Here is a 19,780-nt window from a genome sequence, read left to right as displayed (position 1 = left end):
GTAGCAACAACAAATATGTGAGCTTCTATTACTGATGGTCTTCCAATTTGTCCATTTAAAGTGTAATGACTTACAACAAGCAGGGTCTTTTTAAATTGGGGTGAAGAGCAGCAACACTAGATTCCAGAGGAGTATGTTTAGCCAGCCTTTGCCATCTGTTATACTTGTCTTCACTTTTCTCTGCGTTCCTGAAATATTTGTACTGGCAATTTGGCATTCCAGTTGTTGTTATGCATCATTTTGTCTTCAGCAAAGACTGGATTTTAAAAGTGGGAAAGCACAGATCTAAGAGAAAATGACTGATCTGCTTGTCAACTATCAAATAATCAAGCTGGTTTGACAAGGATATAACCTTTGATGTGTGTATTCAGGCTCAGCCTATACATAAGCTTTGTTGCAAATAGTGGAGATACTTTTAAAAACCAAATATGTGGCTGATAAAAATACAGCCCTCAAATCTTGCTCAACCCCAAAAAGTGGCTCATCATCCCTTCCTGAGTGGCAAAAAAGAGGGTTCCCACTCCTTACCCAGCTGTATTTCATGAGAACTTAACCAACAATGTCCTGGCTGCTTATCCATCTCCCTTGCTTCAGTGTCATGCACCACTCTGTTTAACATTACAATCTGGCTGAAATCTACACACAAAAACTGTTCATCTCAACAAGTCATTTAATCACAACTGGGTGTTTAAATGTAATTTTTCCTGAAAGGTCCAGCAGAGTGAGATAATTCCAGTTGTTTCCACAACAATTTCAATTGTTTTAGGACTTTTCTTGAAACAAATGTGGGTAACTTAAGTCAAGGTGGAGTAAGGCAGATCGCTGGAGTATCAAGTATCCAGCACCAAGAAGATCACATTTAATTCTTGCATCGGACGCAAGTGAAAAACCTCACTTCACGGACACATTCTTGGCACGTATTTAAAGAGGATGTCATCATTAATTGCAGGATAAAAACGACTTATTATAGTATATGGATACTTGCTTGCAAAAAGGGCCATAACGCTATTAAAGAAGGAGGAGAAGGAGGGGGTCTGTCACATTCCTGCATGGTCCATTCTCTCGATCCTCCATGTGCCTGGGGGAGGTTAGGGGTTGAGGAGGGAGATTAGGTTCCCTGATGCCGGGAAAGATGTGAGAGGGGCACCTTCGGAGACGAGTGGGTCCTCGGGGTCTGAGAGCCCTGGTGGAAGCCATGAGTGTGACCTTATTACTGTGATTTTCAGCCCAGTCGGACTGCTGTTTCAATACTGCTGAGCTGGTTAGTTTAATTTTTGCAATTGCTAAATAGCCAGCGTTAGCATTAAGAGCTGTCTCCAGGAAAGCAATGCCAATGTTATTTCTTCTACTGAAGTTAGCATGTTAACAGGCTAGCCCCAGCCCATCTTGTCACTTTCTGATAGCAACTCACTGTAGCCTCCAATCTGCGCTGCTGAGAGGGTATATTATAACCTCTTGTCCTGTAAACACAACAATGTCCGAAACCACATTTGGCGGCCGAGAGAACTTACGAAAAGCCCTCTGATCTGTTCTTTTTTCTTTTTTTTTTTTTTTTACATAAACAGTAGATTTTAAAAACATACATAATGTTGAATGAGTTGCTTGAAGTATTGAAACCACCGAGAATTAGCAGCCAACACTGCATTTCCCCTGTTTTTAGAGAAAAAGCTCTAAAAGCCCTTTGTGCACTGCCTGCTCAGCAACAACAGCCAACAAAGTTAGCGACTGGCTGGAGAACAAAGCTGAACATTTAGCTGCTAAAGAGCCAGCTATTTTCCTCGGGATTTGGTGGAGAAGGAATACTTGACTTAAAGTTTATCAGGCTGCCAGAAACACAACTCCAAATGAATGCTACCTTCGCTCACCGTCTGCTGGATGTCTTGTAGGTTTTGACAAGTGGATGAAAAAAACAAAAAATCCTTATTTAGCAGTTTGTTTTTTTTTATTTAACTAAATTCCCCCTTTTTATTATTTCAAGTGCGCTAGAGGGTGTGACGTTCTCTACGCATCGAGGCAAAGGGAGCATTACAGTATGATGTCTCAGTGGAGTGTTTCAATAGACCATCTGATGGCGACTGGCTCTTTGTTTTGGCAGGCGCAGCCAGCTAATGGATCTGATTTTTGATCAGCTTGCCATCAGCTCTTCAGGCTATTGCTGATTATGTAGACTGTCAGAACTCACTTAAGCTTAATTTCAATATCTTAACATTGTTGAGATTGTGCTTGCATTTTGCTTCTGAGAGCTACACAGTGTATTTACGCAGGAGGAGAAAACAGTCTCCTGTCTGATCAGTTTAGAGGCTGGGACAACTGTTGACAAATGACAGGTTTCTAATACAGTTCTTTTATTCTCTCTTGCCCTGAAGTGTATCCTTAAAGCACCCGATACATAACAAATGACTGAATAAAACATAATTGAACAAATGTCTAGACATTGATGGATCTTGAGGGACTGAAGGGCTTTCAAGCACTCCAAACTAAAGCTCTGCCTCTCTAACGCTTTCCTCTGGGATCTCTTCCTTTCTCTGAGGGGAGAGAAATCATTATGATGTCTGGTTGATGGATCAGTGTCTACACACACCTACAATACAAACCAAAGACATAGAATTCCTATAGTTTAAGTAAAGTAGACAAAGTTGCACTAGAACTCAATAGGAATCGTCAACCTTAATGAGTATTGTCAGCTGGAATGTAAAAGGAAAATGGGCAAAAGTCCAGAAGGAGCGATCTGGCAGCTGGATTGTGTTATGATGACTGTTCAGCCTGAATCCATATTGGTGGAAATCAGACAGAGCTTAAGTGAAGGGAGAGGTCCCTTCCACAGGCATGATGAACATTTTGGCAACACGACCATGTACGTCCCTGGAGCCGAGCCTGAGTGAGTCCATCCTGGAGTGAAATCATGGCCACACACATAAACACACACGCACACACACACTTACAGTACACACAGAGTGCAATATATCCACCCACTAAAAGTTAACACATGCAACCAAAAGAAGAAATTAAAATGTAGCACAAAGAGACTCTGGGTAATAATTTCTGACAATTCATGACACACCCGGGACCAACAGCATGTGTAAAATCTGTCATACTTCTGACCGACTTGAACAGCTACATTTGTGTACAAAGTGTCATATTGTACAAAACTGAAGGTATAAACTACAACTTGCTTTCAGTATTGATTAAGTTTTTGTTTTCCATTATCCAGTGAAAGTAGTGACAGCCCTCAGCACCATTTTCTAAATGCAGATTTTGCCTGGCAACACTTTCCCATGCTCACACTGGAGGATTTCAGCACTAGAACAATACAGTGAAATTCAACACTCTTCTTCTCTTGGACTGGCCACTTATAGGATCTGACACTGGTTTGTACACAAACATTAATGAATGAACTAAATGAATTGATTTAATGTGGTGAACCACACCCGTACGCTCCCATGAGTAGGATGAAACAAACAGATGTGCAGTATTTCACCTATGACATCCAGCGTTCCTACAAATGAACGCAAACTGCAACGAGCACAGAAACACACTGACACAGTCAGCATTATCTTCCTCTCAAGCCTTCCAGAGAACTTCATCTGTCCTCCTTTGCAGCCTGCGAGCCATTTGGGAGGGAGCGGCGACTCTCCGGCCAATGGATTACATCAGCTATGATGTCATTCTTTGGGCTGCCACTGCATCCCATACGCCCACACCCTTTAAACTAGCAACCCAAACACACATGCAGGCTTGTACACACATCTACATGGAAGACAAAGCACGCAACAAATATTACCGTTAATATGAGATTACCGCGTTAACACATTATTCACTGCTGTACACAAAGAGAAATCCAGGTAGAGAGACTGGGTTTATTATGACAAAGACTAAGGCGATAATATGTCTCATTTGGCTCAAATTTTACTGATGCACTTTAAAAAAATAGGTGGCTGCATCATTCACAGCTGACTGTGTGTTAATGTCTTTCTCTCTCTTCACCCTTCTCTATTTTTACTCCTTCAGGCTCTGGCTCTTTCCTTTTCTCTTTCTTCTCTTTAGCAAGGAAACATTTCTGAGTGGTCCCCTCAAAACTCTGTTTCTATGTAATATTCATCCAGCTCCTCTCTGTCAAATAACCCACTGTAAACTGGGCATTTAGTTATTCGTGCAATCCTTCTTCTCTTACTCTGCTGCATTTTCAGAATTTCACAATAACCAAAACATTGTGTCCACATCCCCTTTGCAGGGCACAGTCACCCTGTGTGAACCAGCAGATTCAGTGTTTGCGTTCACAAAGGGGTCGACTAGTGATGGACTCACACTTTCCTCATACTTTTATACCATTTTAAACAAATACTTTCAGTAATTTAATGAAACTTTCCATGACAGATGATAGAGTAAAATATTTTTACTGCAACGTATATATTCCTATTCAGGCTTATCATATATTCACACAGTCAAACCAGACTTAGTCGAACTGATGTTCACACTAAAAGGCCCACACAGAGGGCTGGTCCTTTAACTCATAACACTTTGGCATGCCTGATAGGGAGAGATTATGATTGTGAGCTTGCACATGTGTGTGTGTTTGCTCATGTGTCACTCTTTTGACCTGCAGCTTGTCTTTTGTTGTTTCATGTTGTTATCTGAGAGACTCCGCTTCTCTTCCTGTCTCCCACAATGCTCGGCTGTTTTTATCAGGTTGCACAAGAGGTAGAGCAGTTCTGGGATGTGAAACCTCTATCTTCTCTCTCCCTCCCTCTCTCTTTTTCTATTGTATATCTCCCTTCCTTTTACTCCCCTGCACTCCTTCAATCTGTTGCCTTGAAGCTCTTTCACAACTTCAGTTTGTTTGCCTCCTGTTTTTATCGCTAGTGAGACTGCCAGGCTCTGCGATGTACGAATGTCAGTCAGCTGGTTGGTTGATTGATCAGTCAGTTCAAACGTCATGGGTCCACTTTATTTACCAACGGGTCGAATAGGGGCCCACTGTAACTGCCCCGAGTCTGTTTTAGAGTACACTCAATGGATCTGTCATTGGCTCTCATCACATGCTGCGTCATTATTCTCTCTGATGGAAAAATATGCTTTTCTGAGTTGAGAAGAAGAGTGAGAACTGTATAGTTCAGGAAAAATATGATAGTGGCAATATTTATGGGTGTAATCACGGTATCCTCGTGTCTCTTTCTTTTGGGATGAATATATGAATGTTGGGTTCAGGTAGGTTTTTCATGGGACCATTTTTGATCACATCCAAAATTGTGATCACACAGGGTACAAGGAGGAAAACATCCATTAGAAGCTTGCCAGGATTTTAGCTTCAGAGGATAAAGCCACATCAAATGTCGAGAGGTGGGCAGGGATGCTGCAAATTAATTTCACCTGATTTTCGGTGAATCACTTGGTGAGAAGTGTGATGAAATATTTTTTTAATACCGCATGTTATCTCTGCCTGAAAACATTCACACAGTCCATGTCTGTTAGAGAATAAAATAAGACTTGGTTTTGTGTGCTGCAGCTTCTGTTGGTGTATGCATAAGTGAACAAGATCTAAGCATCCCGACAATGTAAATATGTGGTTCCCTTAGTTCTGTTCTTTCCACGTTACTAATTAACTTACAGTACATGTCCACAGATGCAACTACTTCAATGACCAAATTACTCTCTACTAGTCTACACGCCACATCAACTTATATACTCTGAGGAGGGTATTGGGTTTCTCTGTAAACGGACAGAATCGCTTCATTAAATATCTTATTAAATAGGTTATTTGACAGAGTGCTATGTGACATATTTCAGTGTTTTAAGTAGTATAGGGTTACTCCTTCCCCTGGGCTATAACATATTATGATGTGCGTAGGTTGCTTTGTGCAGGGCCTGGGTCACGGCCTGCTAAATATTTGGGGAGGGTGTACACGCCTCTGCCCTCCCTCCCTCAGTCTGGGAGGGCCCCAGACTGAGGGAGACACGATAGAAATGACAAAGAAAATAAACAAACGCAGCTTTGGAGATAGGAACTGAACAGAGAAGGGCAGTGCACATACATTTTATCCAGTTTATCACTGGGAAATAATTATCTAAGATTTTTGGTATAAAAAAAGTCCCTCAAGTATCTTCCACAAGACCACTGTCCTCTTTAAATATTTCCACTTTATAGGAGCAATATTTTTAATTGTCCATTATACAATGAGGCAAATGAGCCCTATCTCTGTGTTCATTAGCTTCTGCTACAAAACACTATTTGGCATTGGGAGGCTCAGGGAGAATAAAGGTAAATGTTTAATTTTCTGACAGATTCTAAGTGATACCTCAAAGATGTGATCTGGCTGAAAGTCTTCTTGCATTTGTCTTGCAGCATAGCGTCACAAAAAAAATACAAATTTATAAAACCGGTGCAGGTTAAAGAATGATGAGGGAAACAGAGAAAATATGTTGGGTGTGTGTGTGTGTGTGTGTGTGTGTGTGTGTGTGTGTGTGTGTGTGTGTGGCACCTATGTGAAAAGCCCATGTAGGTGTCCCCTGTGTGTTGACAAAGGGATTAGTTTAGGATCAAGTAGATCTTGCAGAGCCATAAAGACATCTGCAGACAAGAATTTGCACACACTGACACACACACACACACACACACACACACACACACACACACACTCACACATACTGAAAACTGACCCCACACAAACAAGCTTACCTCCTGCCACCGCTGAAGAAACAGTACAAAATCCCAGACACAAACACACACAAACATTGCCACCACTTACCACACAGACCACAGGAACGGCACCCAAAGTCACATTGTGTAAATACACAACAGGCTTGACAGAACAGACTCACACATATATATATAGACACACACACACACATACAAACCTTCTGCTAGGGTGTTGTCCTCTGAGTGTCCATTCAGGCTGGTCATGCTGGAGATCTGGCCATTTTTCTGCAAAGACTGAAAAGAGACAGAAAGAAGAGACTCTGAGTCAGCAGGTTTATTTTTTAAATCTGAATGCATGAGCATGCACAGGGACACGAGTGAGTTCAACATTTCAGGAAATATTGTGATTCACTTTCTTTAAGATCGATGCCACTCTTCACGGAGCACTTTGCTACCACTAACCATCTTACGCTCTATAATGGTTCAAAAAATAATGCAAACCAAGAAACACAACCGACTCATCAAGTTTTATGACCAGTGAATCTGCCTAAGACTACGTTAGAGCCTTAAATGGCATGTACTGCCACTGCTTTCTAGAGCCATAAATAATTGAATTATCAGTTGGAACAGTTTATTGATAAAAGACTAAAACAAGGACCAAAAATGGGTAGATTCTCTCCAGGCCACATTCACAACAACTCATTAAAATGATAATGTTGTTCAGTCAGCTGATTTTGTTCTCCGCTCAAGTTACTGGCAAGTTAGCAATCAAGTCTGAAAAAGAGCAACAGAAATCTTACACTAACCTGTTAACATACCAACGTCACAGTAAAAAGAATATTATAGGATTACTGGTGACACGACACATGATGAAAAAGTACCGTTTCACAGTCATTGTTCATTGTGGAGATGCTACAAGTGTGTTAACAAGTTAAAAAGATTCGACCTGGCTCACAGCTTCTTATCAGTGGATCTGAGTCGTAACAGATTTTTTCTGGCAGCAAACAGCTCTGAGTGACAGCCGTACAATAGCAGGCAGGCCAGAGCTTTTGTCTGTCCTGGCCAGGGGAGAAGGAACCAGAGCCTCCCCACAGAGCTGCTAATCTAACTAATGGACAAGTCAGGCTCCATTCCCAGCAGCCCAAAGTCCTGCAGGAAAGACCTGCAAAATGACACCACAGAGAAGGTACTCTGCTGGGGACAGGCTGGAGAGAGATTTACTCAAAGATGAGAAAAAGAAAGTGAGACCAGGTTGGAGGAGTGGAGGGAAGGAGGAGTAGAGCTGTCCTACGTGGTGCTGGGATTAATATAACAAAGACCTCTACGGAGAAGAGAGGAGCGTGTGTTATTGCATCCAAACAAAGGACAGAGAAAAAAGAAATTAAAATGTTTCGAAAAGTAGAAATGATCAAGCTGAAGCTCTGACATCAATCTAGCAAAGTCTCTACCATGTTTTCGCTTCTCACACCTACCCTGTCCACCAGTGAATCAAGGTCAGACAGGTATAACATTTAAGCCTGCAACCAATGATCATTTTCATTATCCTTTCTATTGATGATTATTGTCTTTATCAATCACCAATTGTTTAATCTAGTCAAAAAACTGTCCAAAAAATGTTTGTCCTAAACCTAAACCCAAAGATATTTAATTTACAAACATAAAAAAAACCTGAAAACATGTCAGTATTGAGAAGTTGGAATCAGGGAATGTTTATTATTGATTGATATTCAATTTGTAAATAGAGTCCAATATTTTTCTGTCAGTCAACAGGTTTTAGGAAGCAAAACATATGGAAACATTTCGGTCAAACTTCAGTGTGATTCTGTCCCAGTACATTTCTGTCCACATACACACACACACACACACACACACGAATCTAAAATACATTCCTGCTCTCTGTCAATACTTCAGTCACCCTGGCCTCGCCTAGTTCATTAATTAGGCAGCTGCATTCCAGGACAACGAACTTGAGTCATTTGTTGGCTGCACAAAATATCAGCTTTTGATTGTATTGGCCTCTTTTCTGCCAAACTCCTTCAGTGGTGAGGCGGCTTCTACCACGAGAGAGTGTGATTGGTTGTAGATGTAATCAGACATCTCAGAACACATTTACAGCAAAAACACAATACAGCCATGCCTTTTATTCTTGTTCACGGCGAGCCAAGTGCTCCCGCCCTGCTAACCTCATAGAGACACGGAGAACCTCGCAGTGAGGTCATGTGCACTATGGTTCCTTAAGTGCTCGCGGTGCCCTTCTGTCTACAAGGCTCGATCCACCCAGGAACACAATGGTTGGGTGAAAACATGCAAATGCAAATCAGTGCACAGTTTGTGTAGCTCATACCTAAAAAAAGAAAAAAACTGACAAGTTGCTTTTGTTAAATAGGCATCTTGAGTCTTATTTGGAGTGAGATTCTTAGTTCACACTCACATAAAAATCTCATTGGTTCAAATGCTTTCAAACAGAGGAGGACGTGCCTGTCACTTGTCCCTTTAAAGCAATCAGGTCATCTGATCAGATTTGGTGTGTGAGCCCACAGCTGACCTCCAGACCTGCAGCAACCCCCCCTTCCCCTCCCCCCCGTCTACCTCATGACTGGCATTCCCAGCATTCCTTGCCCTCTCTTCCCCAGAATTCCAGTGATCCCCCAACACCTGACTCTGCCCTCTTTTTTCAGCCCACCTCCCCAAAAATTGTTCACCCTTCAGCCACCTCTGCCCCTAAGTGAATTCATAAGCCTCCTCTGACCCCCATCAAAATGCCACTCCTTCTTATGGGTGTCAAAAATGTTGCTGCTATATTCCAACTGCAGCAAGTGTAAGCTGTGGCAGGAGAATTTGGACTGACAGGGAGCGCCTGGGAATGGGATAAGTGAAGTTGCTGGGCCAGTGAAACTCAGCCCAGTATCCCCAACAACTGTGTCCACCTCAGGATTATTGTTCGATGCCAACTTTGAGAGCAAATGCAGGAAGTATTGTGTCCCAGCACAAATGAATGTATGCCTATTTATTAATAGTAATCACAATCTTTCCCTTGTGTTTTGGTGAGGTGACTTTAACCATATTTTGTTTGCCATAACAACAATATTTTTCTCATGATAACTGCACCAATTTCCATCCACAGCTTCTGTATAAAGCAAGATTTTTCAAATTTGTTGGCATTAGACATTAAACAATGTTTCTATTGAATGTTTTAGGGTTTTGAGGAATCATCCACTATCAATTTCATTGGGTGGTGACAGGGTTGTGAGACTATACATAAATGTGAACGTAAATGTTGGATGTCATGTGGCTCTTTTGCCATTCAGGGCTGACTAAATAACGTTTTCAGAAGGTGTACATCAGAGTGATGCTGTGGTTTTGTCTCAAAATGTGAATACACTGCTCCCCACTGTCTGTAACAAACCACTTTAGGTTGGTTGTTATGTTGGCATTTTTATTCATGATTTTATTACATTTGTTATATTCAGGTCATGTGAAATATAGTTTATCATCTTTTTTAATATTTTTAGTCTTAAAAGGGAATTTCCTGGCTTTGCTGGCTCAGTGAAGGTTCAGTGAATGTATGGTTAAATTGGATCTATATGCAACACCGTGAGACTAAACTTTTGACCTTGCTTTAACACTTCTGGAGAGAGTCTCACGTAATCAATATCCCTCCTGTACTGAAGTGACTGGGAGTGAGGGAGGAGGCAAAGGAATTATAAGAATTCCAGTTTTAGTTTATCATTTCAGTGAACTGAAACTGAACTGACCTAAAAACTTTGTCGTCGTCTGAGCTGCTCTGAATTCCTTTCACAAGTTCCCGGACAGAATATGTTGAAGTTTCACTGCCAGTTTTGCATTTTTTGATGTCTGCCTGGTTGACATGGTCTGCCACAAAGACCCAAAGACAGACTTAGACCTGCTCCAAAAAAATACACCAAGGAAAGGTCACATAACATCTGCTAAAACAAAACAGCAGCAGGGGCAAAAAAAAAAAAAAAAAAAAAATTGCTGGAGACTGTTTTGTTTTCTGTCTGGTAATATGATCAGATTTAATTTAATTTGGCTCATTGGAAACATTTGAGCAGCCTTATTTCTAGATAGATAGATAGAATAGATTGTATCTTTCCTGATCTGAGGAAGCGCTGCATCTGTTCACTACGTACATTAAGCCAAAGTGAAAGTGTATCAGTAAACACCTCCTGCCTCTCTTACAGCCTGTTTCAGCTCTTTTCATTTGGTCTTGGTCTCATCCCCATTTATCACAAGAGGCTTAATACTCACAAATAACGATTTTATCCCACCTCCTCCCTCCCTGCAGCCTCTTTCACTTGAGTGGATAAACATCCAATAGGCAGCTGAAATAACTGCTACTGTTTATTTCATCCAACTTGTTACATCAAACTGAGAGGTAAGGCCTGACATAAGTTATTTCTCTGCATTGTTGCCACGCTGATTGACATACATACATACAGTTATAATGAACATGGGTCCTGTTCCTTATTCTGAATCAATCACACATGTACTGTCCCGCTGGCACAAATAGTCACAAACTCATGAAACATATATTAATCTGTGAGTGAAAACAGTTCTATAAACAGATGCTCTTTTACCCCCTTTTCAGTAATATTGGCTAAAAAAAAAAACTGCTGAAGGAAATTACAGAGGCTTTATAAAAATCAATCTAAATGACATGATTTTCAAAGATTTACATTTTCAGTAGAAACCAGAGGGCTGCAGAGTAATGAAACCATAAAGTATTACAGGAAAGACTACTGCATTAAATGGCTATGATCTTTTGATGGGATTGTTGACAGTTTGAAAAAAACAGTCTAACTCCAGCCTTTATCCTCGAAACCAAAACAAGAATGGCACATTACCCCACTCCCCTGCCCCCACATTTCACTTTACCTGTGCTGGAGCAGCTGGCTTAGACTAAGGTGTTAACAAAATAATTTGTTCATGCACTGGGAACACTCAGTCATGCACATGTTAATATTGCTCTGTTTCCATGACATGGAGCTGAACCTTTAGCTCATTAAGCCACAGCTCTTGGCCAGCAGCAATATTTCTTAACTGGAAAACTCAGGTAGTGAGTGCATTCAAACTTTCAGACATTTACACATTGGGTGAAATTGTCTTTGGCACATCTTTAATGACAATGGAATATCTCAAAACATAATCATTAAGATAATAAACTTAAACTCTTGCCCATCTGATTGTCCAAAATTAGAATGACCAACAATTTCAGGATCAGCATCGTAAAAGATTAGATTTTCGTCTTCGTCATTTTCCTTTGACCGTTTCACTCACTTTGTCACTCTTTCTGCTTTCACTTTCATCCCCAATTTATCTCTGATTCTTGCTCTCCTCTTATCTGCCTCTCTCATTTACTTCTTGGCTGCACCTCTTTACTCTTTGGCTCCCAGAGAGAGACGACCCACTCTCTCCTAAATCACTCCACAAAGGCCGGCGAAAGGAGATTTATATGCCTTAAACCAAACACAGAATGCATGAGGAGGGGGGTTAATGGAAAAGAAGAGGGGTGACCCGGCTGGCCAGTTACATCTCAAACTGAGAGAAGAGCCCGAACTGAGAAGGCAAAAAGAGGATTGGTGACCTTTATTTCAATCTGGTCCACTCAATTAAAACAGAAGACGGTTTATACTGGTAATCAAAAAGAGTGCAGGTAGTAGTTCAAAGGAGCCTAAGACTGAGGGTGAAATTGATTTGGGGGCTCACGTGAACAAAAGGTCTGCATTTGAGAACCTTTTATTTAGTTTTGCTTTCTACAAAGAGTGATTATCAAGATGGGTTAGATGCATTGGAGTGTAAAATGCAGCCGAATAGTGGATTGAATACATTTGAGAATCCTTGAGGAAATAAGCAGGTATCAGCTACAGCAGGCTATTATTTTCCAGCTCATCACAAAAATAGCTACAAACGTCAATCATTACACAGCAGCGATGAAGCGGGAAACAGCAGCCATAAACTGACTGCATCTGGCCGACGTGGTCGTTTTATTGCCAGTTTGTTGACAGTGACTCAGTGAGCTGCTGCTGAAAATGCACAAGGAGGAAAACTTAATCGGTCAATGCTACTTCCAAATTTCCCCACCTTACAAACTCACAGTGGGAGATAAGAGGCTTGCAGACTCTCTGTGGGGTCTAGTTTTAATTTTTTTTCGTGACAGTTAACCCCACAGCCTCTGACCTCCTAGGTGTGGACAGTCTCAGAGAAGACGAAAGGAAGATGACGCCATTGAAGGGGGGCGACTGGGAGAATGGGAAGCAGGAAGATAAAAACAGAGGAGATGAGGAGTGAGAGGAGGTGAAAGCAGAGATGGGAAGACGGGATGAAAGAAAGATGAAGAAGAATAAACAGAGCGATAGAGAATGGGCCTTTCATCTATAGATTAATTGTTGCTTGTTCTTACTGATTGTCAGCACAAAATATCTAGATTTTTTTCTGAAGCAGTTATTATGTTTCCTGCTACAAGAAAACGCTCTTATTTTGGTCACAGGAAGTGAAGAGAAAAATGCTGAGAAAAGGCAAATAAATTGCAGATTTGGCACAAGACAGTCTTCAGTCTTTCAAAGTACTTAAAAAAATAATTAGACATTTTGAGAAACACACATTTATTTTCTTACTGACAGCTGGATGAGAAGATACCACTCTCTTGTTGTGGGAATCATATGACATGTCAGAACCGGTAAAACCCCAACTCGTCCTTTTTTACACTTTGAATCAAACTCCAGCTCTTCTAACCGGGATAAAATGAGTAGCGCAATAATATACACTTCACCTAGGTCTAACGGGAGGTTTCAGGGGCCTGTATGACCATCGTGTCTGTCTCCCTCTCCCTTCATGTCTCTTCACCCCTGCCAGCCCCCAATCTATTATCCCTGACCCCCACATTCAGTACATACCAAAGATCAAAGCCCGACAAGACCCCCGAAGAACACTCTCACTGTTTCCACAAGCCATTAACTCCACTCAGGTGCTCCGACTGGGGGTACCTGTGCTTCTGTGTGCATCATCTGTGCACGTGTGCGAGTGTGTGCAGTGCAGAGTGTAATACAAAAACACTGAACAAGTCCAATACAGCCAAACAAGAGACAACATTAAGTCATACGCAGATGTATTATAGATTTACAGTGGTATCTCTTTCTTTTTCCTCTTCCAGTATTCCCTCTGTCATTCCAACCCTCTCATCCACTTCTGGTCTATACACAGAGCAGGTTTGACTTTATTTATGGTGGCTATCAGGAAGAGAGGCAGTTTGCAATAAATCTGTCTGGCAAAAATAGACACAATCTGTGTATGGACACTCTCTCTGTCTGTGTTTGTTCAAAGGTGTCGCTGCCAGCATTTCTATTAGTTTATCCCTAATGGATGAAGGTCACAGAGTCTTGTGTTTGGCTAAAAGTTTAAAAAAAAAATTTTTTTGCAATTCATGAGAAAATGTAACGAACCTGTTAAGGCTTAAATTACTCAAACTCAGTAATATGATGACTTTAAAATAGGTTTGGTCACCCTAACTGTCCTCGTTATATCAGGATGAATTACTTTAATAGTACAAACAGTTTTATTGTAATAATCAAAGCAGTAGAATATGAGACTTAAGACTAAAGATAGACTCAGGTCACAATGAGAACTTGAGACTTGACTAAAATGAGGACTCCACTGATTTTAAATATAGTGATCAGTTCACTCATTGTGAGGAGTACTATTCAGCTGCTTATTGTGTTTTTGGCTCTGGAGGGAGCCCTACAAAAACTGAAAAAGTTAATAATAATGTTATTATACAATTCTGTGTTTCCACTATCAGACACAGTACATTTATTCAGATGTAGAAGGGACCAGCAAAGCCACTTGTTATTTTACACAAAAAGGCTCCCAATAGCCTCCCTGCATGTGCTGTATATACTGTATATATGTGTATATGCGTATATATTTTAAATCTGGACAAAAGGGAGGACTGGTATCATATCAGAAAGGTAACTTGAGTTTAGCCTTTGCAATGGGGACTGGGAGAAAAAAACACAAACATTCACATTTCAATTTTGACCTAAAATCCAACAGCAATGAAAAATGAATAAGACAGCGTCAGCAGCTCCTTGATGACCACGTACCTTGAATATTTATGTACCGAGAGGACTTTGTGTCACCTCTAACACAGCTGTTCAGTTGCTGTTTCATGTCAATGGACAGCTCTCAGAGACTTGCAACTGACCTGAAATTTCATCATGGTGACTTGTGATTTGATTTGAACCGGAAAGCAGCTGTGTGAGTTACATTTACAAACCAAAAAAATTGTTTTACCTTATACATTTAGGGATATCATAATTCCTCAATGGATTACGTTCCCTTCGCCATGTTTTGTGTTAGGTTTTATATCACACCAATGGAAAGATGGTTTGGGCTGCAACAACACTTCATTTAGGACTGGGCACTGGAGACCACATCTGTCAGCTTGCGTGACTGTCAGCTGTATTTGATTTCAGCTCAGTTCATATACACGACATGAGAGGAGAATCTGAAGGAGACTGGATTAGATAAATAAAACAAGACTCAATGCTGTGTGTGTGTGTGTGTGTGTGTGTGCGATCGTAAAGAAAGAAAGAAAGAAAGAAAAGAAAGAAAGAAAGAAAGAAAGAAAGAAAGAAAGAAAGAAAGAAAGAAAGAAAGAAAGAAAGAAAGAAAGAAATGCAAACTAAAAGACTTAATGACGGCTGCAGCGTCCACACACCTGTTAGCTGCCATTTGAGGACAACAGATGAAACCAGGTCCTCTACCTACATCAGTGCATCACTGACCCTTTCACCCCAAGTCTCTATACCTCCCACAATTTGTCTGTTTTTCATCATCCCCCTCATCCCTTCATCTGTGCCGCTGCTACACTTGAACAGCAAACGGAGCCAAACAACAACAACAGCCTTGTTGCAGAAAAGACCCCACAGGACACGATCATAATCAGGCTGCACTGGCCAGCTTTTGACCCCTGGGGCCTGCCTCTCTAACTGGGCTGAAATAACAAATCCACCCCCTTTTGCTGACCCCCCTGTCATGAATCTCTAAATATCTCTGAGCCCTGATAAGCATCCGAGCTCCGGCGTCACATGTGAGAAAAGAAGATGACTGGTGGTGGTGTGTGTGTGTGTGTGTGTGTGTGTGTGTGTGTGTGTGTTGGGGGTGGTGGGGGGGTTGTCTGGAACGCATTCAGATGCTATAAACATGGTTTTAATTAGTGAGACACATAAACCAGACTTTGTTTTCATGGCTTAAGCCTCAAATTACTCATAGATTATTGCCCCACTAATGTCTACACATTTGATCTAGGTTTTGGCACAGTCAGGGTTAAATATGTCACTTAAACTCGCAGCTGTCCATACACGAAGTCACATATCTTTTGGACAGTGCATGTCATCAAGAAGCAGCACATATTGGTCCTTGAAGCTGAAATCTGTACATTCCTCTCCACCAGCAAGAAGTAAATTAAAAACTTCTCCAATTACAAAGGCAGGAGTGAAGAGAGTCGAGTTGGGCACAACTCTAATGATCTTAATTTATTTTCTATCAGCAGATAATGAAGTCTTGAAAATGCTGTAACATGATCTTATTGTTCTGTTTGTGTGTAAACATAATTGTGTTGTTGTACTATGGAATACTGTTCGAACATATCATACTTTAATTTGACTATCTAAGTATGATCAACATTTTTTACCAGCAGAGTTCAGAGGTTTCCGGAAATGTGTTAGCGCTTTGTGATACTTATTATACATGTGGATATATGAATGAAAAACATGAATACTAGCTTCAGCCAACTCGAAACTGGCTAATGAAGTTAAATTAAAACTGCCTTAATTGATTTTTCTGGCTGATTGGAGGCAATAGAACAAGATGAAAACACAACATCGACTTTTAGGGCAAAAGTGTTACCAGCGTGTTGCCAAGTGACACATTCAGCAGATACTGAGAAATGTTAACATGTATCATATTGTAATAGTTCACACCAGGAGCCCAGTGGTTAAGGTGTTAGACTTAAGATTCAATGGACATATGTCCATGTGGGTTCAAACCCCCCCTGGTAAAATCTTCACGTGAACCTGTGCTGCACTATTTTTCACTACTATGTAGAATCATTGTCACCCTACAATAAAAATATAAAATTAGTAGTTATCAAAGTAAATCAGAAAAGTCATCTGGGGGCGGCCCGGTAGTCGAGTGGTTAGGGCGCGTGCCATGTGAGTGCAAGACGCTCTTAGCAGGGCAGTCACCGGTTCGACTCCTGATTGGTCCGACTCTTTCCTGCATGTCATTCCCCTCTCTCTACCCCCTTTCCTGTCAGTCTCCACTGATCTATCACAAAGGTACAAAAAGCCCCCAAAAAAAAATAATAATAATAAAAAAAAAAAGAAAAGTCATCTGGACTTGTTTGCTCAAGGTGAATTTTATCCAACTTAAGATGAAAGCTAATGTCCCTGATCCATCTGACATGTTATGGAGGTTTTTGAGCTCTTCCAGTTTTAAAGTATTAGATGTCAGGCCAATAAGGAAGTGATGGCCACCACATTATACACGTTTGAGGGCCAGTTCCACCCATAAGGTCTTTCACTAAACATTGCAATTAAAAGACATGGTTACTGATCTGAATTGAAACTTTGCTGGAGGGGTTGAATATTTCTGGCCAAAATGTGCACAGAGTAGAGCATGTCGAAAAACGTATGTATGAGGGCAGCTGGAGCATGTTTGCACCAGTCATTATGGTTAAATCTTTGACAGTTCAACTTTAGTTTGATGGACACTGTCAACAATCTTAAATTATATAAGACAATATCTACTGCCGGAAGAGGAAGGATGTACTTGTTCTAAAACTGTATTCCACAGATCATCAGAGGTGTGTCAAGACCTTGTTCCCAGTCATGTCCTTTTAATGATGCTTTTCTCACATGTTGCCTGGAGCCATTTCATTTTAACAACGTTAAAAGAGACATGTGAAAGAAATCAGCTTTAACAAAGTCTCATTACTGTCATTGGTCTGCAAGAACAGTATATGGGTTTCAGTCCACTAATATAATTATCTAGTATAAAAAAACATGAATGGCCACATCACAAACGAGCACATGTTAAGCAATGGTGACTTGCTGTCTCAATAAATCATGTCGATATCTCTGCTACAATTGTTTGTTGTTGTCACCAGACTAATGCACTTTTTTCTGAATAATTGCCGTCTTGTGAAAACGGGTTAAAACGTGTTTATGTCTTAGCAGCTGGGTAACTCAAAGACAATATGGATATACTATATAAGCAGTGAGCAGTTGTTTGCTATTAAAATCAACATTTCCACTCAGCTTAAATGAGTGAGCAGTGACCACCTGACTGACTTTGCTGTATGTTTCTAATTATCCTGAGACAGCAGTGGGCATCATAAGACACCACTTAAAGAGTCCAAACACAACAGCACATACAGTGTATAGTTTGTGATGAAAGCACAACTCTTTCAATCACAGCTGGAATCCGATTTGTTGTTGGAGGAGGTGACATGTTTTGCATTTTTGGATCTCACCCATTTTTAATTGGTGACATAAACTTGTGGATACAAGCAAATGCGCAAAGACACAACAGGTATACATTACCAGGCAAAGGAAGAGGCAAGGTGAATGTCCCTGAGGGATTTGCATCACATGCCCAGTTATATCTTATGCTTTAAGTCAGTGTTGACTTTTTTTCATTATTTAAGCACACTTTTATGACGTGCTTTGAGTACCTGGACATAACGATTAAAAAACATAAATCGTGGCTTTTATTACCATGAGCAGATACTGGATAAAATAAAAGAAGTACACTATTAGTGACTGTTAAAATCTGTAAACACAACACTACAGGTACAAGCTCTGCCCTCAAAATTTTAGTAGTAGTAGTAGTAAAAATCTTACAATATTATCAGTTAAGTGTATTTAAAGTATAAAAAGCAGGTAAATGTGCAGTGCAGAATGGCCTCTGTTTGTGTTACACTGTTGGTTTAGTGTTATGATGCATTTACACATAAGCAGCATTGGTTAGCCTATATCTGGTTGAGGTGGACATGATTTTTATTTTATATTCTATGTGTCAGGTAGTCACGTAGAATCACATTGCAGGTTTTTTATATCTTAATCCTCAAAGTAACCACTAACAAAAGCTCTCAGATAAATGTGGTGGAGGAAAAGTACAATATTTGTGAGTTGAAGTATAACGTAGCATGAAATGGAAATATTAAAGTAAAACACCTGGAAACTGTACTTCAGTAAAGTATTTGAGTACATGTGCTGAGTCACTTTCCACGACTGCTTTGTTTTTCAGGTTTCACTGCTGTGATATATGAGTCGTGTGTTCGATCAGAACAGTAAATCTCAGCTGTAGAGAGTGGAGCCACTACAGCACAACTCACGAGTATGCTATGATTCACTGTTTGTCCTTCAAATGCTCCGACTCCCACCAGCACTAAAGACACACCGTTATAAAACACACACACACACACACACACACACACACACACACACACACAACCTCACACATCTTCCACTCTGCTCGCTGATGCAGTTAATGCTGCATCAGGACCAGAGCTGATGAAAAATGGATGATGTGCAAAAAAGAGCAACAGAGAGGAAGGCAGCCAGAGAGGTGAACAGGTTCATGAGAGAAGAGATGAGGGAGGAAACGAGGAGCACTGTGAATAACCAGGTTTTTTTCTCTTTTTAAGACAACAGCCCTAAAAATGACCTGATGGAGCTCTCTGATGCTGAAAACCCTGTGGTTCAGGGAGAAGGTTCTGTAGCTGAGAACAAAAACTGTTTAGTAGTTTGGTCTAATGCTCAAAATGACTCATGTATCTCATGTACTCTTGCAGTCTTGAAAATAATGTTCTTTCTCAGGACAACACAGTCTGGGCTGAAACCTCTCGGGCAGCACTTCCACTTATAATATCAACTGTCTCATATCTGGATAAAATTTAGTACACTTTTGCTAACACTCAGCCACATACTCACTGTGAACTATCCATAATCTAACATAAACACATGGATGACTGGATGAATAGACTACAAGCAAGATGAAGGTTTTGTGTTCTTCCTGTCGCTTAGTGTGTGACAGGCAGATAAATGCTGATTTCACAGTATA

At 40.6% G+C, this 19,780-nt stretch overlaps 1 protein-coding gene across 1 annotated transcript in view; it reads right to left on the bottom strand.

Moving 5' to 3' along the window:
• akap12b (A kinase (PRKA) anchor protein 12b) overlaps window positions 1-19,780 on the bottom strand; it is a 44,384-nt gene that overhangs the window by 16,657 nt on the left and 7,947 nt on the right. Inside the window, exon 2 of the mRNA XM_071479349.1 lies at window positions 6,853-6,928. Coding sequence (XP_071335450.1) covers window positions 6,853-6,928 — 76 coding nt within the window. The remainder of the gene's footprint in view (window positions 1-6,852; window positions 6,929-19,780) is intronic.

This window comes from Trachinotus anak, unplaced genomic scaffold (genome assembly GCF_046630095.1).
Source record: "Trachinotus anak isolate AG129_WGS33_773 ecotype Australia unplaced genomic scaffold, CSIRO_AGI_Tana_v1 ptg000005l, whole genome shotgun sequence".
NCBI classification, from domain to species: Eukaryota; Metazoa; Chordata; class Actinopteri; order Carangiformes; family Carangidae; genus Trachinotus; species Trachinotus anak.
Note: the sequence above shows the minus strand (reverse complement) of the source record. Positions and strands in the feature narration are given on the sequence as shown.